Raw genomic sequence first — 27612 nt, 5'->3', positions numbered from 1 at the left:
AAATGCAAGGACAGAATGACTCTGCATCTTGTTTGTACATGTAAACACTACCACCTGTTCACATTGCCCAGGAAGTATAGATTGACAACTTAGATCTGAAAGTAATAAGGAATCACCTATAAACTTATCAAAGCAGATTAGAAACATATAGGCACAAAAAAACCATACTGGAGGGCTGGGGATGTAGCTCAGTTGGCAGAGTACTTGTCTAGGATGCACAAAGCCCTGGGTTTGATCCTTGGCATTGCATAAACTGGGCATGATGGTACATGCCTATAATCCAAGCCCTTGGGAGGTAGAGGCCAGAGGATTAGAAGTTTAAGGCTAGCCTCAGCTATATACTGAGTTATAGGTAACAAACTCAGTACTATACTGAGTTATAGTAACAAACACTCTTAACCTGTCATCTGACCACTTGATATGTACACCAAGGGACCAATAGGTAAAGAATTCCCAAAGAACTCTAACTGTTCCCAGGGTTTCATCTTAGCACACTCTGTGGCCTCCATCAGTCTGTTCATTCATCTGGATCAGTCCTGACCTCAAGGCCTGGCTCAGCTGAGTGGTCTCCTGCAGCTCTCCAACTGGGTTCCTTAGTATCTTTTCTAACCACCTGCAGTGACTCTGCATTTGTATCAGCTTTCTGTCTTTATCTCCAGTAAGATCTGTTGAACTGGGGAGCCACTTTAACTCTTTTGCAGGCATTCTATAACATACACATACATAGCCACTTATCAAGGGAAATCAGGACTACTTGGTAACCAACTAAACTAACATAATTGCGATTTGTTATTCAATAAATTCTGACAGTGTGAAAAAGACACAAATGTGTCTATATTACTTGAAACAGCACACTCAGGACATACATTTAAATTGAATTTGTATATAAAACCTTTATATGAAAGTTTTTTCAAGTAGAAATAATTCATTGATGCATCTCAGAGGTGTTAATCTTCTGAAATTATAACTTTATGACTTTCTTTCTAGGGAAAGGACTATAGCTCAAGATCTTTTTTTTTCTTATGTGCATGAGTGAACTGTCTGCATGTAAGTACACTCGTGTTGCGCAATGCTCATGGAAGCCAGAGGAGGGCATTGAACTGCCAGGAACTAGAGTTACAGACAGTTGTCAGCCTCCATACAAGTGCTGGGAACTGAATCCAAGTTCTCTGCAAGAGCAAGTGCTCTTAACCACTGAGCCATCTCTCCAGTCCTTTACCTCAAAATCTTAAAGAGATTTAAGACATGAAGAACAGCTGCTCTGAGTTCATAGCAGGAGCCTAAAATATGCCTGGACTAAAACTGGAGTGTTCCAACTTTCAGAAAATATGCCCTAATTCTGAAGTTCCCCGTCAAGTGTGTTATACTGCAGGGATATAAGGCACAGTTTGTGTCAGAAACAATCTTTTCATTGTTACTACTTTTCTGTTCTCAACATCAAGTTGACATTCTGCTACCAATGACTCATCAGTCTGTTTCCAAAGTTTAAACCAAGAAGGAAAAGCTTATACCAGAACAAAACCCTCTTTACCATCATCTGGAAACACCTGCAGGATGGAATGCCCTTAAGCCAGTTTTCTGTACTTACCAGAGGAAAGTCTCTGTGTTGCTGGTGCGGGCACCATAGCATTCGGCTTCTCTGTCTGGTATGTGGTAGCTGCTAATGTGGTAGTCTCAGCATCACTGTTAGTCTGGCCTGTGACTCCAAAACCGGAGCTGGGGTAGCAGGCCTGGTACTGATTCTGCCCAAGAATTGTGTAGGTGGGATAGTCCTTGTAGGCCAAAGGGAAGAAAACAAAGACTATTAAAACAGGCATCATTTCAACACAAGAGGCTTTCTTCTCCCTCTTACTCATAATTACTTTCCTAAAGTATTTGACTTCTTATTTATCTTAGCAGTCCCAATGAAACCAATGATTTTCAAACACAGAAACCTGCAGGCCAGGTGTCGTGGCATATACCTGTAGTCCCAGCACTTGGGAGGCAGAGGTAGGTGGATCTTTGTGAGTTCAAGGCTAGCCTGGTCTACATAGTGAGTTCCAGGCCAGATGGGGCTACAGGGAAACCCTGTTTCAAAAAGACCAAAACAAACAAACAAACAAACAAACAAACAAGCCAAACCAAACCTAAGTGCAGAGGGAATGCCTTAGGAGCTATCTTTGGGATGAGGGGAAGGGTGAGGATGAAAAATCCTTTGGGTACTCACACACACATGATGTCCTGTTTACTCTAACAGCTACCCCCACAACCAATTTTATGTCTGACTTTTTGGGGGTATGTGTGTGGCATTTTGAGATAGGGTCTCACTATGTAGCAGTAGCTGAACTGGAACTTGCTATATAAACTGGACTAGCCTTGAACTCAAGAGATCTACCGGCCTTTGCCTCCTGAGTGCTGGGATTAAAGGGGTGCATAACCATGTCCAACATGTCTGAATTTTTATATAAAATTTCTGTACAGAACTTCGGAAGTGACTTTGAACTCAGAGAGATCTGCTTGCCTCTGCCTCCTGAGTGCCAGGACTAAAGGCACGTGCCACCATGCCTGGCTGGTGTTTTTTTTGGTCTTTTTGAGACAGGGTCTCCCTGTAGCCCCAACTGTCCTGGAACTCACTATGTAGGCCAGGCTGGCCTTGAACTCACAGAGATTAGCCTGCCTCTGCCTCCTGAATGCTGGGATTAAAGGCGTGCGCCACCACGACCGGCTATAATATTTTTTAAACAAAAACTTTTTATGTATGTGAGTGTCTGTGTGAAAGTTTGTGCATGTAAGTGCAGGTGCACACAAAGGCCGGAAGAGGGCAGCAGATCCCCTGGAGCTGGAGTTATATGTAGTTGTGGGCCACTTACATGGGTGCTGGAAATTGAACTCAAGTCCTCTGGAAGAGTAGCAAGAACTCTTAATCTTTGAGCTATCTCTCCAGCCTTCCACCTTATTTTCTGAGATATTTTGGCTAGACTGGCTGGCCAGCAAGGCCCCTTGGACCCACTCACCTCTGTCTACCAGAACTGGGGTTACAGGTGCATGGAGCCATATCCAGCTTTTACATGGGTGGTAGGGATCCAAATTCAGGTCCTCATGCTTACATGGCAAACACTACTTACTGAGACACTTCCCTAGCCCCTAGGAAGCTTCTACTCTTCAAAGACATTTATGAACCACTGTACTAGATGGTAGTGCTTTTAAGGACAACTGAACTTAAATTAACAAAAATGTCTATGGCCTGGAATATGCCTGTAATCCCAGTACTTGGGGAGGTAGCCTGAAGGATTTAAGAATTCAAGGTCAACCTGGCAACACTATGAGTTCAAGATCATCCCGGGTTGCAAAAGGAGACCCTGTCTCAAAAAAATTAAAATAAAAACAAACAAGAACAAAGGAATAACCCAACACCAAAATTTTCCAGTTTCAAAACTGATTTAAAAAAAAAAGAAAAGAAAAGAAAAAAAATCTAGCTTTCAGTTAAAATAAAGTTTCTCGCCAGGTGTGTTGGTGCAAACCTTTAATCCCAATACTCAGGAGGCAGAGACAGCCTGATCTCTGTGAGATCAAGGCTAACCTGGTCTACATAATGTCAGGTCAGCTAGGGTTACAGGAAGACCATGTCTTAAAAAAAAAAAAAACCCAAAACAGTAAAACAAAAAACCCTAAAACTTCCAAAATTTGAAGGAATTGAGGTAGGAAGCCCACCATGGTTTTGAGGCCAGTCTAGGTTACATAGTAAGTTCCAGGACAGCTTGAACTACAGAGTGAGACCCCATTTAAAAAAAAGTTTCCCGAGGGATGGAGCGATGGCTCAGTGATTAAGAACACCGACTGCTCTTGCAACTCGGGTTCGATTCCCAGCACCCACATGGCAGCTATGAACTGTCCTTAACTCCAGTTCCAGGGGAATCTGAAGCCCTCTTCTGACCTCTGAGGCACTGCACGACATGGGTGCACTTACCTACATGCAAGCAATGCACTCATACACATAAAATAAGAAAAAGTTTCCCTAAAACATTAAGAGGACACTTTAGGTAGTTTTATAAGCAAATAAATAAATAAATATAAATAAACAGCCAATTTGTGCAATCTGTGGTTTATTATTTATCAATTATTAATAAAGCCATGGCATAAAACAGAGGGACAGAGATCAAGTACACATCTTTGAAAAATTCCAACTGTTGGTACTAGTGACAATTGGGAAGATGACACTTAGCCAGACTAAGGTTCTTTTTTGGGGGCGGGGGGATGACGTCAACTAAAGGCATGCTGGTTTAAAGACCTGTGCTACCATGGTCAGTCAAACTACTCTATAAATACAGTTACCGAGCATCTATTATAAATCAAATAAAATATAATTTGTGTGTTACAAATGCACGGTCAAAAGGTGTGTGTGTGTGTGTGTGTGTGTGTGTGTGTGTGTGTGCGCGTGTGTGTTTCGAGTCATGGTCTCATATAGCTCAAGCTGGTCTCAAAAGTGCTGTGTAGCCGAGGACAACCTTGAACTCCTGAGCCTCCTACCTCCACCTCTTGCGTGCTGAGACTACAGGCACGTACCACCAAAGCAGGGAGGCTTTTTAACTCAAGGGAGTTAAAAATCTAGCAGGGGTTGGGCATGCTGGCACATGTCTTTAATCTCAGCACTCAGGAGGCAGAGGCAGGCAGGTTTTCATAGCAAGTTCCAGTCAGTCAGGGCTACATAGTGAGACCCTGTTCAAAAAACCAAACCAACAAAAAAATAAAAAACAAAACCAAACCAAAAAAAAAGAACCACCACCACCACCAAAAAACCCCAAACACCCAACAAATAAACAGCATATTATACCAAAGTAAAATACAGAGGACAACTATCATTACAAACTATGGTGGTAAAAGAGTTTTCTGAGATGCGTAGGCAGAAGAGGTAGGAACATGAACAGACCTTGCACTCAAAAGCAGGGATGCTGAGTCTCATTAAAACAAAGGATATCTATACTATACGCTTTAATTATTGGTTAAATATATGACTTGGACTACCTTTGATTATTTTGATTTTTTGAGACAGGGTATCCCTGTGACCTCAAACTTGTGGTAATCCTTGTACATTTGCTTCCTGAGCACTATGATGCCTGACATGACTTAGAGTCTTTAAGCAACAGTATATAGCTTAAGTGGGTCTGGAAATGAGTACACTTAAATTCAAACCAACAAAAAACACAGAAAGATTCTAAGTGAATGATTAAAAAGCATAGCATTAAAAAAGTTAATCAGATAGTGTTTTATAGAATGTATAAACATGCAGAAAAAGATCTAGAGAGATGAGGACAGAAGAGACTGTCGGATCCCCTGGAACTGGAGTTACAGTTGTTAACTGCCATGTGGGTGTTGAGATTTGAACCTGGTTTTCTGCAAGAACAGTGTTCTTAACTGCTGAGCCATCTCTCCAGCCCCATGTGTGTATGTCTTTTTGAGACGGGGTCTCCCTGTAGCTGCAGCTGTCCTGGAACTACGTAGACCAGGCTGGCCTTGAACTCAGAGATGTGCCTGCCTCTGCCTCTGCCTCCTGAGTGCCGGGGTTAAAAGTGTGCACCTTTATGCCCAGCTAGGAAAAGGTAGTTTTACTATTGGAAGAAAAGGATAAAAGCAAGGTTGGAACTAAGGTTTGGCCTTAGATATGTTGAGTTAGGCAGGACATTAAGGAAACAGTGTAGACTATGAGGTCAAGGTTAGAATATTCAGGGGCTGGAGAGATGGCTAAGCGGTTAGGAGCACTGGCTGCTCTTACAGAGGATGTGGCTTCAGTTCCCAGCACCCAAATGGAGGCTAACAACTGTCTGTAACATCTGTTACAGAGAACCCAACACCCTCTTCTGGCCTCTATGGGTGTTGCACAACACAGGTATACTTATATATGCAAGCAAAAGAGTCATATAAGCAAAACAAAAATAAATTTAAAAAAAAAATTAGAAGGCCAGGTGTGGTGGTGCACACCTTTAGTCCCAGCACTGGGCAGCAGAGGTAGGTGGATCTTTGTGAATTCAAGGCCAGCCTGGTCTACATAGTGAGTTCCAGGCCAGCTGGGGCTACAGGGAGACCCTGTCTCAGAAAGACCAAAAAATAAAATAAAATAAAACAAAATTCAGATGCTAGGCATGGTGGCACACACCTTTAATCCTAGCACTTGAAAGGCAAAGCCAGGTGGACCTTTGTGAATTCTAGGCCAGCCTGGTCTACATACTGAGTTCTCGGCCAGTCAGGGCTATACAGTGAAACCCTGCATCAAAACAACAAAATAACAACAAAATCATCTTAGAGGTGGTAAATGGACAACATGAGTGTGTTTAAACATTCTTCAGGAGTAAGTCATTAACATGGAAAAAACTAAACCGAGACTGTCCATGTATGAAGATTAAGGAGAAGAGATAAAGAGGAAAGCATCCCTGCAGGACTGCTAGGAGCACAGGGAGGGGCACGGTAAAACTAGGCAGGAGGGTCAATGCAAGTTGGAGGCCAGCCTAGAACATGAGTCCCAGGGGATCCAGGGCTACACAGTGAGACCCTGACTCAGAAAAACAAAACAAACTGCCCACCAGCCCTCCAGCCCCACCCCCAAAAGGATACTTGTGGATTAGAAGAAAGAATAAATGAAAAGAAAAAACGAATGCAATGGTTGAATGGTGAAACACAAAATGAAGCACAGTAGGTTAATTTTGGTCAGAAAACACAGTCCATGAGACAGCAGTGATCATATTAACAGGGAAAAACAACGCATTAAACAGAACAAAACAAACTCTACAATACTTGAGATGGTACCAGTGAGAATTTAAGCATACAAATAATGTGACAGTGATCAAGACCATATCAGAAAGAATTCACAAAATAATGAGTAGAAGTAATATTTACTAATTCCCTAAGTGCTTGCAGAATGCATTTCATGTGAATGCCTGGAGTTTTTCTAGGCTCTGGAAATATAAAAATAGAAAAATAAGTCCCTACCCTTCCCGTTCTAGTGGGGGCAGGGGAGGAGGTAGGGATAAACACAGTAGACACAACAGTACACATAACCACATTCCTGACAGGCTTAGCAGGGAACAAGTCCCAGAGTGGACATCCAGCAAAAGGGTTCATCACGCCACACTACCCCTGGCTATTTCTTAGAAGGGCAAGCTGACCGTGGAAAGAAGAAAAGAAGTGCAAGTCAGGCAAACCATATCAGCAGGATGAACAAAAGCTGACTGTACCTGGTTTGAGATGCTGGCCACTGCAGCTGCTGGGATATTGGCAATTGCAGATGAAGTGGGTATCAGGCTGGCGTTTGTGCTTGAAGCTATAGGTTTGAGAATTAAGAGATGTTACAGGTTCCATTTAAAAGGCTTAAAGATACTGAAAATAAACTGTTTTAAATGACCACATCTAAAGAGGTAAAGAACATGGGCCAAAGAAAAAAATGCTCCCTTTGCTTTTGCACACCACACCTACACTTAGATTTGATTAGAATTAAAACATTTCAAGTGTTAGTTTCAATCTGAGTCTTCGACTCTTCCTATTACACACACCACACACACACACACACAAATTCACAGCTCATACCAACCACACTAGTGAAGTGGGAACTAAACCAAATCAGTCCACTCCTCCTCCTCTAGAGGCTGAAAAATTACTCACCTGCAATGTGACTACTGACAATCAGTAGAGTTCTGGTAAATCCTACACTATGGTGTTGATTATTGTCACTTGCCCCAAACTGCTTTTCCTGAGTGATATAACTGAGAAATAGAGCTATCTTAATACTATAAATTATATTTTACTACTTATAATTGCTATCTTCAAATAATGGGCTACTAATGTGGATCAAAAAACACTGTGAGGAGTGGTGAGATGGCTCGGTAGGTAAAGGCACTTGTTGCCAAACCTGATGTCGTGAGTTTGATCCCCAGGACCCACATGGCAGAAGGAAAGAACTGAGTCCTACAAGTTGTCCTCTGATCTTCACACACACACACACACACACACACACACACACAATAAAGAAGTTTCATCCTTTGTCCAGACCAAAGATACTCTGCTAAGAACACAGCCATGAAGGTGATGATGGTTCCTGCTACTGCTGCAACCTCAGCTTTCTGAAGAATGTGGGACAGAGAAGAGTTAAGGTAACTTGTTCAGAGTCAGGTTGGATAATCCTAGTGGTAGGTGATCAAGATGACAACTATTATCTCCCAATTTTTCACCCAGTGCTCTTTCCTCAGTCAGTGACTGAACTAGGAACACTGACTTTTTTTCCTACAGTATTCTGCCCCAGGGTTGTTAATAGGACACTTAAGGGTTTACTTTGCCAAATACAACTAAATGAAGTTTATCGCATAACTTATAGATAGTATTTTCTTCCCACCAGTAGTCATTTTCTTCTCTACCGAGGCTTAGCCCATTCTTTTCCCTAAGAGGAAACATTAAACTATAACAGCACACATTCGCAGTTTTAATCAACCCGTGGAAAGATTTTACTAGTCTTCAGAGTCTGTTGGTAGTACATTATCCCAGGCAGGCTTGCAATAAAATAGACTGAAAAAGGTGCATAAAGTGGGAAAGAAAGAATGTATTTATCTCTCCCAGCAAAATAATTTCCAGATCAATTTTCCTTTGTCCCTGGGTCTGGCAGATAGTCCCCCTTTTCTCCTATTGATCTTTAATTCTGCCCAGCCTTCTCAGTAACTGTAATGACTGAAGACTGGACTCAGTTACATCTGATCATTACACACATGGCAAAAAATGTACCCTAAGCGGTTTTAGGAATTTAATAATCAGTCAAGCATGGTAGTATATGCCTGTATTTCCAGAACTTGGGAGGTGGAGGCAGAAGGACAAGGAGTTCAAGGTCAGCTTCAGCTATATAGTAAATTTCAAGCTCATTGTGGGCTATGTGAGATTCTACCTCCAAAATAAAACAAAGCAAAAAGAAAAAAAATTAATAATCTTCATCCTATCTACTAAATTGGGTTGATAGTAAAAAAGCAGACCTTTCAAACAATTAGTCATGCATTCTATTAGTCCCCTGAAGAAGCCTAAAAACTTGATTAGGTGGCTAAAGAGATGGCTCAGCGGTTAAGAGCACTGGCTGTTCTTGCAGAAGATCCGAGTTCGAATCCAAGCATCTACATGGCAGCTAACAATAGTCAGTAACACCAGTTCCAGGGGATCTGATGCCCTTTTCTGTCCTCCCTGGGCATTGCATGAGACTGGTACACTTGCATACATGCACACAATACATTCACACACATTAAAAAAAAAGCAAAACAAAACAAAAAACTTAATTAGGTACGTGACAGCTGTCTGATTTAAACAAATACCATACTACAAACCATAAATTCCTAAGCAATAATGGCTTAGGGGCTCTTGGCCTGCTGACCTAGAAACTTCATAGGAATCAATGACATTTCTTTCCCCAACTCATCCAAATAATTCCTTCATTCATTCCTTCTCATCACAATAGGGCTTATTATGTGCTTAAGCTAGCAGTGAGGAATAGAATAGTCAGCAAGACAAAGTCCCTGACTTTACAGAACTTAAGTTTTAATAAGAGAAGCTGGTCAGTGAGAATTATTTTTTTTAGGATCTTGTAGCTATCACCGAACCAAACAATTTACCTAAAAATATGCATAACCACTATATGGTTTACCCCATTCACAACTATGACTAAAAAATCAGGAATAAAAATATACTAATCACTGGGCGTGGTGGTGCACAAATCCCAGCACTTCAGAGGCAGAGGCAGGCGGATCTCTGAGTTCAAGGCTAGCCTGGTCTACATAGTGAGTTCTGGGACAGCTGGGGCTACAGGGAGACCCTGTCTCAAAAAGACCAAAAAAAACCAAACAACAACAACAACAAAAAACCCAAAACCCCAACCATCTTATACATAGATATTTGATGGCATCAACAAATGATATTTAATAGCAGGTTTGACAAAAATAATAATGAAACATATAACAAAGTACAAACTTAAAGAACTAAATAAAACACAAATGCAGCTCTGATTTTTATGCATGGAAAGGCTGTTAGATCTCTAAATACCAAAGGTCAACTGTATTTTCAATCTTCACTCCTACTTTGACAACCATGGAGTTGAGAAATCACTGAAAAAAAGTTTCTAAGCACCAGGACCTGCTAGATGAAGATAATACAATCAATGTATTTAGAGCAGAGAGAAGATGATTGTGGTCATCAAATGGGGCCATCACACTAGAGAACTAAGTGATACTGCCTTAAGGCTAGAAGGCTAACCCAAGGGTTAATGGCACATAAAAGCTTGTGCAAGGGCCCATGAGACAGCTCAATGGGTAAATGTGCTTGCTGTGCAAGCCTGGCAACCTGAGTCTGATCCCTGGAACCCACAGTAGAAATAAAGAACCAACTCCTGACAGTTGTCTGATCTCCACACACATACATGCTAAATTCTCTCTCTCCGTCTCAGCTTGTGCAAGGTCAGGCATGGTGGTATTCTCTTCTACTCCTGTCCTGTAGTCCCAGTATGCTGGAGGCAGAGGCAGAAGCAGGAGGATTACAAGTTCAAGGCAAACTTAAACTACAGAGAGACCTTATCTCAAAACATATTTAGTTTCTACTCACCTCTCTAATTTTATAACATGTCACTCACCTTGCTTGCTCACGATAGCTTTCTTTTGGTTACTCAAAACATGTTCTTTATGATCTATGGATTTTTATGATATTGTTAATCAGGATGTAGTCTCCTTCCCAGCACAATGACCCTTCAACATGCCTGGTTTCCCCAGAGGGAAGCTTTCTCTGACTCTTTGTTAAAACAAGTTCTTTCTTGCTTTCTCAATGGAATGGTTGAGCAGGCATGCCAAGGAGAAGGAAGCAGCCCTGGAGAGCTACCATTCAGTATTCATGCTAAGGAAAGGGAAAGCAGAGAGATACTGTGGAAATGCCAGGCACTACAGATCACTAATATGACCGTATTTCTTCTTTCCTCCCTTCCATTCTTCTTCTTTTTGAGACAGGGTCTCACTATGTAGCCCTGGCTGGCCCAGCTACATAGACCTAACTTGTCTAGAACTCATAGAGATCCACCTGTCTCTGCTTCTGAGTGCTGGAATTAACGTGGTGTCCACATTTCATCTTAGTCAATGTTTTTTTTTTTTTTTTTTTAAACCAACTCTTTCTTCATAATAGTTAACAGTGAACAACTTGATGCCCTAAAATTTCTAATTTGCATCAAAATGTTAATGAACAATAAAACAGAAGAAAGAAAAACAAAGCCAGATATTTGTTGCTATAGGTTCAAGCATGGGAAAGTTGATACTGATTCTATCAATATTATACATATTCTCTGGAGTTAGAACGCTCAACTTCTAGCCTAGCTTAATTATTTACTTGGTGCCTTTAGTAAGTTATTTAGATGATCTGTACCTCAGGTACCTCATCTGAAAAATGGGATTAATAGTATTTACTATGTTAGGAAGATTACAAGAATAATATCAATCCACTGCTTGGAACAATGCTAAGACCACAGTAAGTATTTACTAAATGCCAGCAGTTATTATTAACAGAAAATGAAGGAAACAAGGTTAACTGATCCAAAGGGAAAAACATATTCTAACACGTGACAAATAAGGATAGTGCAGCCGGGCTTTTGTTCCAGCACTCGGGAGGCAGAGGCAGGTGGATCTTTGTGAGTTCAAAGCCAGCCTGGTTTGCATAATGTGTTCCAGGCCAGCTGGGGCTACAGGGAGACCCTGTTTCAAAAAGACAAAAACAAAAAACAAAAACAAAAGAGAAATAAAGTAAGGATAGTACTTAGTGAAAATTCAAGAGATCCAAAAAAATTTTAAGTATTTTGAGTTTTTGTACATTTCATAGAATACATCTTAACCAAATTTAGACCCCCCCCTTCTCTCATCCGCACCTGTTCATAGCCCCCACGACCGGATTTCATGCACTGTCATATATGTGAAGGCATATCTGGTCAAGCATTTGTGCCCAGATGTCCCTTGGTGCAAGTTCATCCACTGGAGTCTAGTCAGTCTATCTAGAGTCACTCCCTTAAAGAAGGTCAGCTGTCCCTCACTCTGAAGTGATCAGCTGTCAATAATTTTTCAGCTATGGTTGGGGCCTGTTGCCCATTTCCCTTGTTCTACGCTGGGTTTTTGTCTGAGTCGGCATGGGTCTTGTGCATGCTGTCACCATTGTTGCATAAAAAACTTTTTTGATATTTAAAATTTTATTGTCTGTGTATGAGTGTTTTGCCTGCATGTATATAAGGTCATCCATACTATGTAATGTTTACAGAGGTCAGAAGAGAGTGCCAGATCCTCTGGAACTGAAGTTAACATATGACTGTTACCTGCCGTGTAGGTCCTGGGAACTGAACCTGGGTCCTCTGCAATAACAGTCAGTGCTTTTAACCACTGAGCCATTTCTCTGGCCCCTTCAAGAGATATTTTCATGATCCATTTAAAGCCATGTCTTCTAACTTACCCCAAAGAAATGATCCCTCTTGTTTTATATGGAAAGAGAAGTAAGATAGATTAGATCCTGTAAATTCAAGATATAACTCTAGAGGGGCGATTCTACACCTTGGTAAAAGAAGAGAAAACTTTCAAGACCTAGGTGTATTCCTAAAAAGGGATATATCTATTTAGGAGGGGTCTGCTTACTTCATTGTATGTAGTTGATCCCCAAAGGTCTAGAGAAAAACACTAAGACTGAAAGGAAAGCCAGTCCCAGATGGCTCAGTAGGCTGAGGAAGGGAAATCTTTTAAAAACCTATGGATTTAAGGCCAGCCTGGGTCATTTTCCTGAGTGTTGTCCCTCCTGGTCTGTTCCTCTTAGAAAGAAAAAAGAGGGAGGAAGGGACAAGGAAAGAAGGAAATGTAGAAGAGATTACAAACAACAGGAGGTCAAGGTATCTCAGACCCAGGTCTTAAGAACATAATTGGGGCTGGAGAAATGGCTCAGTAGTTAAGAGTGTTTGCTGCTCTTCCAAAACTAACCTAAGTTCAGTTCTTAGCACCCATGTTAGGTGGTTCACAACCGCTTGTAATCTAGCTCTAGCGGATCCCATGCCCTCTTCTCAACTCCGTGGGCACCTGCACATATGTATGCGCACACACACACACACACATACACACACACACACACACACACACACACACAAAAGCTTAAAAATAACAGAGGCTACTGCTGTTTCCCATAGAATCAAACATTAAGTAAGTGAAAACATTTACAACAAATATTTTTCTATTAGCAAGGTTATTTTCTTTTTTTTGTCTTTTTGAAGCAGGGTCTCCTTGTAGCCCCAGCTGTCCTGGAACTCATTATGTAGACCAGCCTGGCCTTGAACTCACAGAGATTGCTTGCCTATGCCTCCCAAGTGACAAGGTTATTTTCTTAAGAGTGCCTTAGAGAGGTTTGGGGTGTCTGTATTCTCACTGTATAAGGAATGAAATAAAAAAGCCAAAAGCCATCAGGAGCAAAGGAGGCTGATGAGAAGCCACACACACAGACACTACTTTCCAGTCTGAACCAATGACAAATTGATTGTGATGGATTTGGAAGGGTAGACAATTACCATTACACTACCCTTTTCCTTATTTGTTCTGACCCAAAACTAACTGTTTAGAAGAAGAACCCAAAAATTAAGGTTCTTTAGAGTTTAATGTGTTTTTCACCTTGGAATAGAAATAATCAACTTTTTTCTCTTTTTGGTGCAGAGAACTGAACTTAGTGTTTCACATGTTAGGCAAGCACTCCACCACTAACCTACACCCTCAGCCTAATAATGAGCTTTTTGAGCAAAAGCAATACTTTCATCAAGAAGTACATGGGGGTAGGTATCATAGAGCCAAGGGGCAGACAAGCAGTCCACATCACATATATCACTCTGACAATTCACCTGAAAGTCAGCTGAATTCTGACTTAAGAAATCTTCTGCTGACTTACATGGCAAAATGCCACTGAGAACAGATCAGCATAAAATCAAAGAGGCTTTCTGGACACCAGCATGCAAAAGGGACAGATTTTATTCTATTGAGCAGCTCACATTCAAGGCCTAAGCTACTTACAAACCACTTTTTCCCGGGTTTGCCTAACACAAAAAGCATGCACAAATGCAAATGCCATTCCTTCTATTTTAGAAGACAGTGCTCCTGTATCATCCAATTTGTTTGGATATACAGGTATATTAAAAATAAAAAACAATAAAAAAATTGAAGAACATATACACAACCATGCCTATTTACCTTGAATGGGATAAGAATAATGTGCTGGGCTTGGCTGGCTTGTGGTTAACCCTGTAGTGCAGGTAAGAACACTGTGTTGACTTGGAGATGGAGTCTGAATTAAACCACTTTCAGGTTTCATACCTGGCCACAATGCACCTGAATCAGATAAATCGGACCAATTACAAACAATACACTGGGACTGAGGAGCATGGTCACGCTTTCAAATATTAGCTGGTAGGTCATTTAAAATTGAAACCTTAAAAATAAATTTGCTTGTAAGAGAAAATTACTGATTCTCTTACTTATAATGTACCACAAGCAAATATAATTCTTTCAAACAATTAAGAGGATTGGGCCATAGAAACCAAAACCCCAATAGTGGTATGCATATAAGTTTATATCAATGGTTAGAATAATTGACCAGGGTTCAGGAAAACATTACAGATACCAAACTGGAGTATTTCTCATAAAGAACGACTGATGTTAATGTGCAATGATGAATCATTCACCCAAATTATCAAGGTGGGAGATAGTCTATATAAATTTAAAGTTCACTTACCCATTAAATAAGCAAGTTTTCTAGTTGCATTAAACATTTCTCTTTTTTCTTAAATCAATCATTTTATAATCTTTGTTTCCTTGGATTAGGAAAGACATACCTGCTTTTTTTTAATAATTAAAAATATTATATGAGGCTGGAGATGTATTTTGGACTAGGATGTACTAGGATGTGTAAAGCCCTGGGTTCAATCCCCAGCATCACATAAAGTGGGGCTGGTTGTATGTGCCTGTAATCCCAGCACTTGGGAGGTAGAGGCAGGAAGATCAGAAGCTAAAGGTCACTCCTGGCTTCAAAGCAAGTTTGAGGTTAGCCTTGGAAACACGAGATCCTGTCTCAACCGCCCCCCACCCCACCAGAAACATGTAAACTTTATCATCCAAACTTTACTATTACTTGCTTGTACAAGTTACCCGTTTTTCCCCACATTTACTGATGTTTCTTTTTCAAATAAAAATGAGATGTTATACATACTATTCCTAAATTCCATTTCCACCTAATCCCTTAGAGAGACATGCTTCACGTCAGAACATACTAATCTATCTCACACTGATCACAGCTGCTTACTTCCGTTTTCATGATGCCCTGGAGTGACAATCTTCCTAATGCATTTCTATCCTTTCCTGCCTTCTTATCAGGGAAGAAATAATGACTTTTTAGATGTTCCTCAGAATTATTGCTACATACACTTCAGATATAGCTATGGAGAGTATTGTGATATCTAAATAAATAATAGAACTCAATTACAGTTCTATGATTTTTAGTTTTTTTTTTTTTTTTTTTTTTTTTTTTTTTTTTTTTTTTTGGTCTTTTTGAGACAGAGTCTCCCTGTAGCTGGTCTAGAACTCACTTTATAGACCAGGCTGGCCTTGAAGTCACAGAAATCCACCTGCCAATGCCTCCTGAGTGCTGGGATTAAAGGAGTGCACTATCACATCCCGCTGATTTTTAGGTTCTTAATTACTTTGTCACTTCTTTTTTCTTTTCCTTTCCTTTCCTTGTTTTGTTTTTGAGACAGGGTTTTACTATGTAGCCCTGGCTGACCTAGAACTCATTATTTAGACTAGGTTGGCCTGAAACTCAAAGATTTGTCTGCCTCTGCCTCCTGAGTGTGAGGATTAAAGACATGTATCACCATGCCTGGCTCTTTTTTTTTTTTTTGAGCCACAATCTTATGTAGCCCAGGTTGGCCTCAAACTCCCTAAGTGGTCAAGAGTAATTGTGAACTCCTGGCTCTCCCTCCCTCATTCCCCAGTAATGGGATTATGAGCTTGTAATACTATGCCTCATCTTTGTGGTACTAGGGTTCAAACCCGGGGCCTTGAGCACTCTGGAAAGCATTCCACCACCTCAGCTGAATTGCCAGCTGTTAAGTGCTGCCCCCTAACAATTTCTCATTTCTGGAAACAGTTCCTTTTTAAAAAATATATAAATCTAAGCCAGGCGTGGTGGCACACGCCTTTAATTCCAGCAGAGGCAGGCGGATCTCTGTGAGTTCACAGGCCAGCTGGAGCTACTGGGAGACCCTGTCTCAAATAAATAAATAAATAAATAAATAAATAAATAAATCTAGCTGCACGCCTTTAATCCCAGCACAGGTGGATCTCTGTGAGTCCAAGGCCAGCCTAGTCTACACAGTGAGTTCCAGCTGGGGCTACAAGGAGACCCTGTCTCAAAAAGGCCCTTGAACTCACAGAGATCTGCCTGCCTCTGCCTCCCAAGTGCTGGGACTACAGACATGCACCATCATGCCCAGCCAAAAATTACCTTTTTAAATTAATATATATTTAATTTCTGTGTGTATGACTATATTGCTTATATGTGTATGTAAGTGTACCCATGTTGTGCAATGCCCACGGATTTCAGAAGAGCATGCTGGATTCCCTGGAACTGGAGTTACAGATGGTTGTTAGCCACCATGTGGGTACTGGGAATTGAACCTGGGTCCTTTGCAAGAACAGCCAGTGCTCTTAAACACTGAGCCACCTCTCCAGCCTCCCAATTACTTTTTTTGTTTGTTTGTTTTTGGGACAAGAACTCGTGTAGCCCAGGCTGGCCTTGTACTCACTATGTAGCAAGGATGACCTTGAATTTCTGATCTTTCACCTATACCTCCTTAGTGCTATGATTACGGACATGTACCAATGTACTAGGCTAAGTACTTTTCAACTGAATTCCACCTCCAGTCCTATGCTCCTCTTTTTAATTTGCAATCAACTAGAAAACTATAAATATATAGATTTTGTTGCTGTTGTTGCTTCTCCAAGAAAATATAAAGATATCCTTTGAGAACAAAAAGCTCATGACTATATAGTCCTGGAGAACTTTTGGCTATGTAAAAGCCTAGTTAAAAAAAACAGCCTGGTTTTTCAGTGTTCTGAATAGTTAGGGCTGCTGGATCAGTATAGCTGCAGCTGATAATCTGATCTAGGAATGTTCATCAATCAAACATTCTATGTACAAAATCAATACTATGGTTAAACATAGCTTTAAATTTAACATTAATTCATTTCACTTACTTTTAATGTGATAGAAAACATACAGCAGTTAATGTAGGCAGTAAAAACTATAGTATTTTGATAACGAGACCCTCTGCTTTACCAGCACTAACATACTTCACTGCAACTCAGATTTCTCACATCTGTTAATAAGTAAACCTAAGCAATAGAAAAGGGAGATGTGAAAATCTTGGGGTGACAATAGGACATGGTACATAAAAAGGGAAAGTGTTATAGTGTCTTCTCATTTATACACAACATGTGTTTGAGGAGATGGGGAAATGTTACTATGAGTTAGGAGGATCATTTCTTCCACTCAGTTCACTTCATGATTGTTCACATATGCCTTACCAGGTAAGCCAGCTCTAAGGTACTTCCTTTGTTTTATTTTCAACAACAAAACTATTTAAGAAGACTATGTATGTATCTATTTAGAGAGAGAAAGGAAGAGAGAGAGGAAAATCAAGAGTGAAAGTGCATGTGCATGTGCAGGATGAGGGGTGTCTTGTTCTATCATATCACTCTTCACCTTATTCCTTTGAGACAGAGTCCCTCACAGTGTTGAGATTACAGGTGTACACAGGCCACACCCAACTTTTTACATGGGTGCTTGGGATTCAAACTTATATCCTCATACTTGTGAAGCAAGCACTTTTACTCACTCAGCCATCTCCCCAGCCTACTATTTTATTTTTAAACATCTATGACGTGAAGACTCAGTGCCATGATTCTCAGTGGCTTTGCACTATGTGTTTTTGCTAAGTAATACTGTTACAATAACTTCCATATTTATTGTAAGCAATGTAATTGCTTTTTCCAAATAGGTTTGACTCTGAGGTACTTGATCTGTGAATGTTTATTACTATGCAATATTAAAGCGGTATTTCCTAAATAACAATGCACTAAGTCACACTGCTTTGCTAGTCTTATTACTTGGTATCTGTTTTTCACTTTTTGGACAGTTTTTCTAACTGTGCTTGGAACTCTCAAGCCTGTCACAGCTGGGATTAGAGGTATGTGCCACCATACCCAGTTTTCCAGGACTTTTAAGCACCAAGTGCCTGCTATCTGACTATTGATCTACAAAAGGAAAAGATGTCTGTCCCTATCCTTCCTGAGGTCCCATAGTATGGTTCATCAGAAACTCTATCACTCTAAACAAAGTAATCTGATCATTCATTTAAAGCAACAAACTTATCTTTTCAGATTAGTTTACTAAATTAGGGGCTGAAGTATCCAACATAGCTTACTTATTTTCCAGACTCTGGGAGTGAATATACATTATAGAAAATGCAGAAGATACAGAAAAAGAATCATATAATCTCATCACATTGAGGCAGCTCTCAGTTTTCATGGAACTGTGTTAACTAAGAACTGTACACAATGGAATCTTTCTGCTTTGCAGTTCTGTGGTAACAGATCAAATCTGTAGTGCCTGTGCTGTTAAAATTCATACACTTCCTTCCAAATTATCATCTATACACATATTTGTAAAACATTAAGTTATTATGATTTCCATTTCATAGACTAGTATTTTTAACTAATAATACTGTTATCTCAAGACTGCAATTTCCTTCTTTCTTACAATTTGTGTGTACACATGCATGTGGCGGTCAGAGGACAACCAAGGGTATTGTTCCCTAGGCACTGTCCACTTTGCTGAGATAGGGTCTCTTATTGGCCCAGTAGGCTAGGCAACTAGGCAGTGAGCCTGAGGATTCCACCTGCATCTGCCTCCCTGTTATTGGGATTACAAGCACATGCTACCTTGTCATGTCTTTTTTCTTGGGTGCAGGGATCGAACTAAGGTCCTCATGGTGCACAACAAGCCCTTTACCAACTGAGCTGAACCATCTCCCTTCCCCCTCTTGCTAAAAAAGTGTGTGTGTGTGTAGAGGTCAGGGATAAATTGTAGGAGCTGGTTCTCTCCTTCCACTACATGGGACCTGGAGATCAAAATCGGGTCATTAGGAATTGGAAGCAGGTGCCTTACCAGCTGAGCCAGCTTGTCAACCCTCCATTTTTTTTCCTTCGTTTTTAAAAAATATTTTATTATTTTTATTTTATGTGTATGAATGTATTACCTGAATGTATATGAGTGCACAATATCATGCAGTGCTGCAGAGGTCAGAAGAGGGCACTGGATTCCCCTGGAACTAGAGTTAAGGATGGTTCATAGCCACCATGTGAGTGCTGAGAATTAAACCCAGGTCTTCTGCAAGAACAGTCAGTGCTCTCAAACTGCTGAGCCATCTCTCCAGCCCCGAATTTTTCCTTTTACAGCAGGGTCTTATTATGTAGCCCAGACTGGTCTTGGACTTATATTTTTCTGTCTCAGCCTCTCAAGGGATGGGATTACACTTGTGCACTATCACACCTGGTTTAAGACCCCGGATTCTGTGTGTGTGTGTGTGTGTGTGTGTGTGTGTATTTTTTAGTTAGCATACAAACTAATGGGTTTGGTTATGGCATTTCATACAGGTCACACTGTATTCTTATCCAACAACCCCCATATCCCACTCTGGCTGGTTTCCTTCATCCAGTTAGTTTCTTCTGTTGCTTTCAGACCACATGCATTCTATGACCTTCTCTTTCCCCCGGTTCCTTAAGATCTCTTCCATCTCTTCCAGGACTCTTTCTAGTTATAAGAACTCCCTCCTCGGTTACAATTTGAATCTAGGTTCCACATATGAGAAAACATTTGGTATTTGTCTTTCTGAGTACGGTTTATTTTGCTTAACATAATAATTTTCAGTTGTAGCCATTTTTTTGCAAATGTCATGATTTCATTTAAAAAACATATTTTATTATTTTTATTTTATGTGTATGAGTGTATTGCCTGCATGTAGGTAGGTGCACTTGTGTCATACGATGCGTGAAGTGGTCAGAAGAGGGCTTTGGATCCCTTGGAACTGGAGTTACAAATGGTTGTTAGCTGCCATGTGGGTGCTGGGAACTGAACCTGGGTCCTCTGAAGGAGCAGTTAGTGCTCTTAACTGAGGAGCCATCTCTCTAGCCCCCTCCCCTTTTCTTTAAAAGACCTTAAACTCCTGATCCTCCTGTCTCTATCTCTCATGGGCTGGGATTATGAGAGTGTGCCAACACACCTGGTTTCATTCCACTGCTGATAAGACATCTAAACTGATTCCATTATAAATTGTACAACAGTAAATATGGATGTGCAAGTATCTCTGCAGTATGTGACTTAGTGTCCTTCAGATATACACACAAAGTTGGTACAGTTTGGTCACATGGTGCTTCTTTTTTCAAGTTTTTGAAAAGTTTTCATACTGACTTGCATGATGGCTACACAAGTTTACATTCCCAACAGTTCCAAATATTATTTTTTAATTTTAACTTATTAGTTATTTTTTATTTTATGTGATGAGTGTTATGCCTGCATGTATGTATGTATACCACATGAATTGTCTGGTGCCTACCTAGACTAAAAGAGCATTGGCTCCCCTGGAACAGAGTCACAGACAGTTGTAGGCTACCATGTGGGTGCTGGAGCTCTTGGGAGCTGAAGGTAGGAGGATCAGGAATTCAAGGCCAGCCTGGTCTAAGAGAAACCCTGTCTCAAAAAAATAAAAACAGGACCAGTGAGATGACTCAGCAGGCAGAGGCAGAGAAGCCCTGAGTTTGATTCCTGCGTCCCACAAGGTGGCAGGAGAGAACAGACTCCCACATGTGTGCCTGCACTCAGACAGACACAGGCACACAAACTAAATTTAAATATTAGAAACATTGAGGGACTGAGAGATGGCTTAGCTGTTAAGAGCACTTGCTGCTCTTTCAGGAGACCAGGGTTTGGTTCCCAGCACCCTTATCAGGCAGCTCATACCTGCCTGTAACTGCAGCTCCAGGGAATCCAACACCTCTCTGGTCTCTGTGGGCACCTGCACTAACATGACGCACAAACCCACACGCAGACACACATAAATTTTAAAAATGTATAATAACAACAAAAATATACAGTAACCTTAAGAATTCTTAGGCTGGGCGTGGTGGTGCATGCCTTTAATCCCAGCAGAGGCAGATGGACCTCTGTGAGTTCAAAGGTCAGCCTGGTCTACATAGCTAGGACTACAGGGAGACCCAATCTCAAAAAGACCAAAAAATAAAAGAATTCTTAGAAATAGAGGCAGGTAAAAGAGACAGTTCAAGGCTTAAGAGTGCTTGCTGCTCAACCATGAGGGTTTGAGTTTGAATCCCACCACTCCTGTAACAGGCTGGGCAAAGTTTCATGTGTGCCGGTAACATCAGTGCTGTGATGGGTGGAGGTAAGAGGATCACTTGTTGACTCCAGCCTAGCCAAAAATTCGAGCTCCAGATTCAGGGAGAGACTGCCTCAAAGGGATGAGGCAGAGATTTATAGAGGAGGACACCCAATGAACTCTTCAGCCTCTGAGTGAAGAGATAGGCACTATGGATCCCCACACACATATAGTCACAATCACACTATATCACAAATATCTCTTATAACTCCTCTGGGAAAATGTAAGAAAATGTGATGTCAATCACATACATTATCCTAACCTAAACCTTTACCAATAAGTCCCACACATTACTTAAAAGTGAAATCAAGCTAATGATTATTTACCTTTCTCAATTACAAGAGAATCTAGCTTGAGGCCAGCATGGGCTATACAGAGAAATCCTGCCTCAAAAAACCATGAGGAAAAACCAAAAATAAAATACCCAGAAAAATAAACAGTAATAAACCTATTGCCAGAGTGTTCTTCAAAAGAACTCAGTCTTGGCTGGTTAAATGAATTGCAAAGATTTTCAGTGTTGATATTATAGGTACAGAGGCACATATGTACAAATGTGGAAGGAGAATCTGTTCTCTTTACTCCTAAAAAATTTTTTATATTTTAAGTGTGTGTGTGTGTGTGTGTGTGTATGTGCACACGTGCCAGTGCCATGACATGCCTGTAAAGGTCAGAAAAAAGTCGGTTCTCTCCTTTCACCATGTGGGTCCCAGGGATCAAACTCAGGTTGTCAGGCTTGGTGACAGGTGCCTTTACCTGCTAGCTATCTTGCTGGCCCTCTCTTTCTCATAAGGTTATGAATTATGACCACTATTAAATTTTTTCCTGGGAGCCAGATAAGGTGGTACATGCCAATAATCCCAGCACTTAGGAAATTGAAGCAGGAAGATTTAGGGTTTGAGGACAGTCTGGGCTATGAAACACTGTGTCAAAAAAAAAACAAAAGAAAACCAAACAACCCTTGGATTAGGGATGCTGTATGGTCGTAGAGTGCTCGTGTAGTATGCAGGAAGATATGACAGATCTCCAGTGTAGCAAAACAAACACCCCAATTTTTTATTTTCAGTATTCAATGGGAGCCCCAAAGAATGCTAAGAAGTCTAAAAGTAAGAAATCTGGGGCTGCAGAGATGGCTCAGCGGTTAAGAACATAGGCTGTTCTTGCCGAAGACCTGGGTTTGAATCCCAACACCCACACAGCAGCTAGCAACTGTAGGTAACTCCAGTTCCAGGACAGCCTTTTCTATCCTCCGCAGGCATTGCATGACACAGGTGCACTTACCTACATGCAGGCAATACACCCATACACATAAAATAAAAATAATAAATAAATAAAATTAAATTTAAAAAAGTAAGAAAACTGTCACTGACATCGAAGACTAGCCAAGTGAGCTAAGCAGAGCAGGGCTGCAGAAACCCAAAGTAGGTGCACTAATACACCCAGAGTCTAGGTGCTTATTTCCTTGGAAGATGCTTTTAAATTCTTAGCTTGTTCAAATGAAATCTCCAAAGACATAACTTTTAACATATTGCATATTTAAAATAATGCAGTTTTTTGCTATCGGTGCTAGAAGAACAGAGGAGCAATAAAATGCACTGCACACATCTATCAATGTATACACACAAGGAAAAAAAAAATCACCATAGGTATTAAATGCTCAAATAACTCCAAACTTACTGCTGGTAAAACATTCTGATTGACAGTTTATATCCAAGATACCCAAAACTAATGAAAATAACTGCCTGCACATATATGGTTATAGAAAATTGGGGGATTTCCCCTGTTCTAAGGTGTCTTTTGGTTCATAATAACATTATTTATCAATTATGGGAAGGAGTAGTGGGAAAGGAGAAAAACTGGCCAAAGCAAAAGCCAGAAAACAACAATTAAAACAAAACATAACTAAGAGGCATATTCTATTTGAATATTTAGACTACTTGGTTTTAGCAGAAATTGGTCACCTCAAAATATATTTACCATGTTTACCTATGTGTGGTACTATGTTATATATAAAGTAAGTCAAATCAACAGTAATTCCTCAAAGAGCTTTCCAAACAATAATTCTAAGCTTCTAGCTGGGTGTGATGGTGCATACCTATGATCCCAGTACTCAGGAAGTTAAGGCAGGAGTATTTGGAGGCCCAGGCTAGCCTGGGCTACACAGTAAGTTAAAGGTCAGTTTGAACTACTACAGCAAGATCCTGTTTCAATAAAACAAGGTTGGGGATGCAGCTTGGAGACTGAGAACTTTCCTAGTATGTGGGAGGCCCCGAGCTTAATTCTCAGTGCAGGGGGAAAAAAATCTCAAGTTTTGGATTCAAGACCTTGGAAATAGCTAAATTTTGGTGGCTAACCAAATGATTACAGAAAGCTGTTAAGCACAACTTCCACAAGTGATGGGTATACACTCTGTAAATCTAACATACCTTTCCTTTTCCTAATCATTGATGCTTGCTTTCTAGGGAAAAAAATCTCAAGTTTTGGATTCAAGACTTTGGAAATAGCTAAATTTTGGTGGCTAACCAAATGATTACGGAAAGCTGTTAAGCACAACTTCCACAAGTGATGGGTATACACTCTGTAAATCTAACATACCTTTCCTTTTCCTAATCATTGATGCTTGCTTTCTGAGAAAAGACATGCTTCTGAACAATAAAAATACTCTTAAAAACTGTTCACAAAAGGACGTCTTACCAAAAGGAGGTAGTCCGTATGTTTGGGTTGCCTGAGGATAGACAGCATAGGGTTGAGACTGCTGTAGTGTCTGGTACTGAGTCTGTCCAGGGTAAGCAGTTTCCGAAACAGGAACTGAGAGGATATGTGCATAAGGTCTGGAAAAATTCAAGAAAATAAAAAGCTTTCATAGGTGACACATTTTAGTTAATGAAAAGTAGGTAAAAACAATACCAATCAATCAAGAATAAGATTAGCTTTACATATAAAATAACTCTTGTTATGGTAAGAAAGCATAACCTTTGTTCTAAGTTCTACTATTAATCTTTCTAAGGAATAATTTTATGGAAAATTAAACAGGTTTCAAACATCTTGCCAAGTTATTACTCTACAAATATTTATACTAATGCTACATGCAAGAGCACAGATGAGATAAAGGATTAAACTTATTTGTGCTCTATGTTTGAATAAAAAATAAAATCTGGGCTGGTAGAGTGCTTGTGCAGCATGCAGGAAGCCGGGCATTTGATCCCTAGCATCTCAAAGAACAGATGTGGTGGTACATGTCTTTAAACTCAGGACTTGAGAGGCAGAGGCCAAAGGATCAGGAAATTCAACACCAACCTTCATTACACAGAAAGTTGGGGGCCTGCAGGAAGATCAGGAATTCAAGATCATCCTTGATTATGTAGTAGGTTGGAAGTTAAGACCCTTTCTCAAAAAAATAAGAACAAAACCAAAACTAACACTCGAAAATAACAGAAAATTAGACAGAATAAGTATGATTGGAAACTGGCTCTTATTCTGAAGTTCTGAGAGAAAAAGTGGGCTTGGAAAGAGTGAGGCTTACGGGGGACCCTGTGGCCAGGAACAGGGCTCCCTGTGTCCTGATCTAGAGGCCTCTTCCTTTGCCTTCAGTTTCCCATTCTGGTGTTTTTGTTGTTAAAGTGATGGGATGAAGACAGAGACAGACAGACAGACAGACAGACAGACAGACAGAAAGACACACACACACACACACACACACACACACACACACACACAAACACAGAATTAAATTCAGCAGTGAAGTCCCTGAGACTTTACCTTCTGACCTGCTCATTTCATCCATTCTACCATACTCTACATTATACTCTAAGAAAAAAGTGCTATTATGTACCTTAAAAGTCTTAATAAGCCGGGTATGGTGGCGCACACCTTTAATCCTAGCACTTGGGAGGCAGAGGCAGGTGGATCTTTGTGAGTTCAAAGCCAGCCTGGTCTACATAGTTCTAGTACAGCTGGGGCTACAGGGAGACCTTGTCTCAAAATAGACCAAAAGAAAAGAAAAAAAAAAAAAGTCTTAATAAAATATGAGGTAAAAGGGTTATGTTTTGTGTGTGTGGAAGAGGTGTTCTAGCACAAGAATAAAGTCCTGGCAAAGGTACAGAGGAAGTAGAGGAAGGGTTCCAGTGCCTAAGGAGTAAACACTGTACTAAGGGAAGGACATCAAGAAAGGGGAAGTAGCAAGCAAAAGATAGAAAAGTACAGATAGCAAAGCTCCTGATTGCCAGGCTAAGAGTGCAGACAAATCGAAGAACTGGAAGGCAGCAAAACTGGTAAAGAGTAAGGAGCAGAGCTGCTCTTCAGTAAGGGAATCTGACACTGCTTTCTACAGCAGATTAGAAGGGAGGTCCAGCTTTAAGGCGATTTCAATGCAATGGATTCAGTAAGTGGTAAGGAGGTTGGAATTAAGCTAGAAGGCATTCCTAAATAAGGTGTCTTAAATGTAGCAGCTATGTAAACATGGCAGGGATGAATTTGGCATATGCAACACATTCATGTCTCAAGAGAGTCTCAGAGACTTTATCAGCCAGGTCTAAGCCTAAGAAACAATTCAGGCAACCGCTGTTATTTGACTCACATGAGAATCACTTGAAATAGGAGTGACCGCAAAAGATTCAATCTCCAGATACGATGAAGACCATAGTCTTTCCCTTATGTCTTTATAGGTAGTATCATCAGATAAAAAACTAGAACACTTCTAAGATGAAATAAGATGGACATTTCTTGCTAGTCTTTCAAACTAAGTAACAGTATAACCTGGATACCAGAAAGCTCGAGGAGCTGAATGTGTTTTACATTTCTGTATCTAATCTAAGCATGTCCAACCTGTGGTGTGGAGGTCACATTCTTTGGGGACAGTTGTGGATGAGATCAAGGACATTTGTAGATGACAATGTTGTGTCACACTGCCAAAAGGGTCAACACCCCTGTGACATTTTTAATTTCCCTATAATGATTCCAGAATACAGGGTTAATTTAAAAAAAAAAAAAAAAAAAAAAAAAACCCAAATGAGAATGACTGGTCCAAGCAGACATTAATACTAACATGAGAATGTGGAAAACTCAGAGTTAGCTTTTTAACTAGTTCATTTTTTAACTAAAAAAATCTGAATAAATGGGCACAAGGAAAAAAATGCCAGTTTCCTTTTCATAACAGCTTCATAGGGATCTCTGACTTCTGTTGTCGTTTTCTTTATGTATCTTTCATTTATAAGCATGTAAGACTATATCCTGGTTTAATTAAACGCAGTTGTTTGTGGCTGTGTATGAATAAGTCCACTCTTCATTAACATGTAATTGCAGCTTAGTATAAACACTATTCTGCACTTTACCCATCTTAGAGATCATTAACCTGGTTGGTCTTAAATGCTGACCTTACTTTGTGAAGGCCTAAAACGTACCTCTTTGTGACTTCAACCTACCATACTTGTCTAATTTCAAGTCCATTCTATTCTGTAGTTACCAATCTAGGGTCAGCTCAAGCTGCTTCTCTCGATCCATATGCTGATACACAGGAAAGAAAAGGATCAAAGATCCATCATTAATATGCCTTTGATCACTACTCTACATTCTGAGTGCCTACTCAATTAAAGTGGATTCCTATATAATTAATAGCAATCTATTTCTGGCAGCCACCTAATTTTTTTTTTTTTACAGGGTCCCTAGTCCCAGGCCACAGAACTCACTATGTAGACCAACAAGGTTGCCTTCAATCTCAGAGATTCACCTGCCTCTGCCTCCTGAGAGCTGGATTAAAGGCCTAGGCCACCATACTGGGGGTGTATATATATATTTTTTTCTTTTAGTCTTTTTGAGACAGGGTCTCCCTGTAGCCCCAGCTGGCCTAGAACTCACTATGTAGACCAGGCTGGCCTTGAACTCACAAAGTTAAAAAACAAGTTAAATATTAAATTAAATTTTGCAATGAGCCTAGAGAAAAGTTTGGAAAAATTATTCAACTTACTTTGCAGAATACATTTGTGAGGTATAATCATTAGATGAGCGAGGGATGTAATCGGTGCATGTCATAACTGAAAGAAAGATATTATCAGGTAAAAAAGTTAGAACAGCTAAAA

General features: G+C 40.3%; 1 protein-coding gene across 6 annotated transcripts in view; it reads right to left on the bottom strand.

Moving 5' to 3' along the window:
• Eya3 (EYA transcriptional coactivator and phosphatase 3) overlaps positions 1-27612 on the bottom strand; it is a 114418-nt gene that overhangs the window by 40573 nt on the left and 46233 nt on the right. For 4 of the 6 annotated variants that reach the window (XM_008847966.3, XM_017801901.2, XM_029570868.1 and 1 more), the window contains 5 exons: positions 27501-27567; positions 24233-24369; positions 14226-14363; positions 7206-7291; positions 1589-1772 (listed from right to left, as the gene is read on the bottom strand). In XM_008847966.3, the coding sequence (XP_008846188.1) occupies positions 1589-1772; positions 7206-7291; positions 14226-14363; positions 24233-24369; positions 27501-27567 (612 nt within the window). The remainder of the gene's footprint in view (positions 1-1588; positions 1773-7205; positions 7292-14225; positions 14364-24232; positions 24370-27500; positions 27568-27612) is intronic. The other 2 variants (XM_008847968.3, XM_017801902.2) reach the window with 1 other exon arrangement.

This window comes from Nannospalax galili, unplaced genomic scaffold (assembly GCF_000622305.1).
Source record: "Nannospalax galili isolate Female #2095 unplaced genomic scaffold, S.galili_v1.0 scaffold23, whole genome shotgun sequence".
NCBI classification, from domain to species: domain Eukaryota; kingdom Metazoa; phylum Chordata; class Mammalia; order Rodentia; family Spalacidae; genus Nannospalax; species Nannospalax galili.
This window is presented reverse-complemented; position numbering and strand designations above follow the sequence as displayed.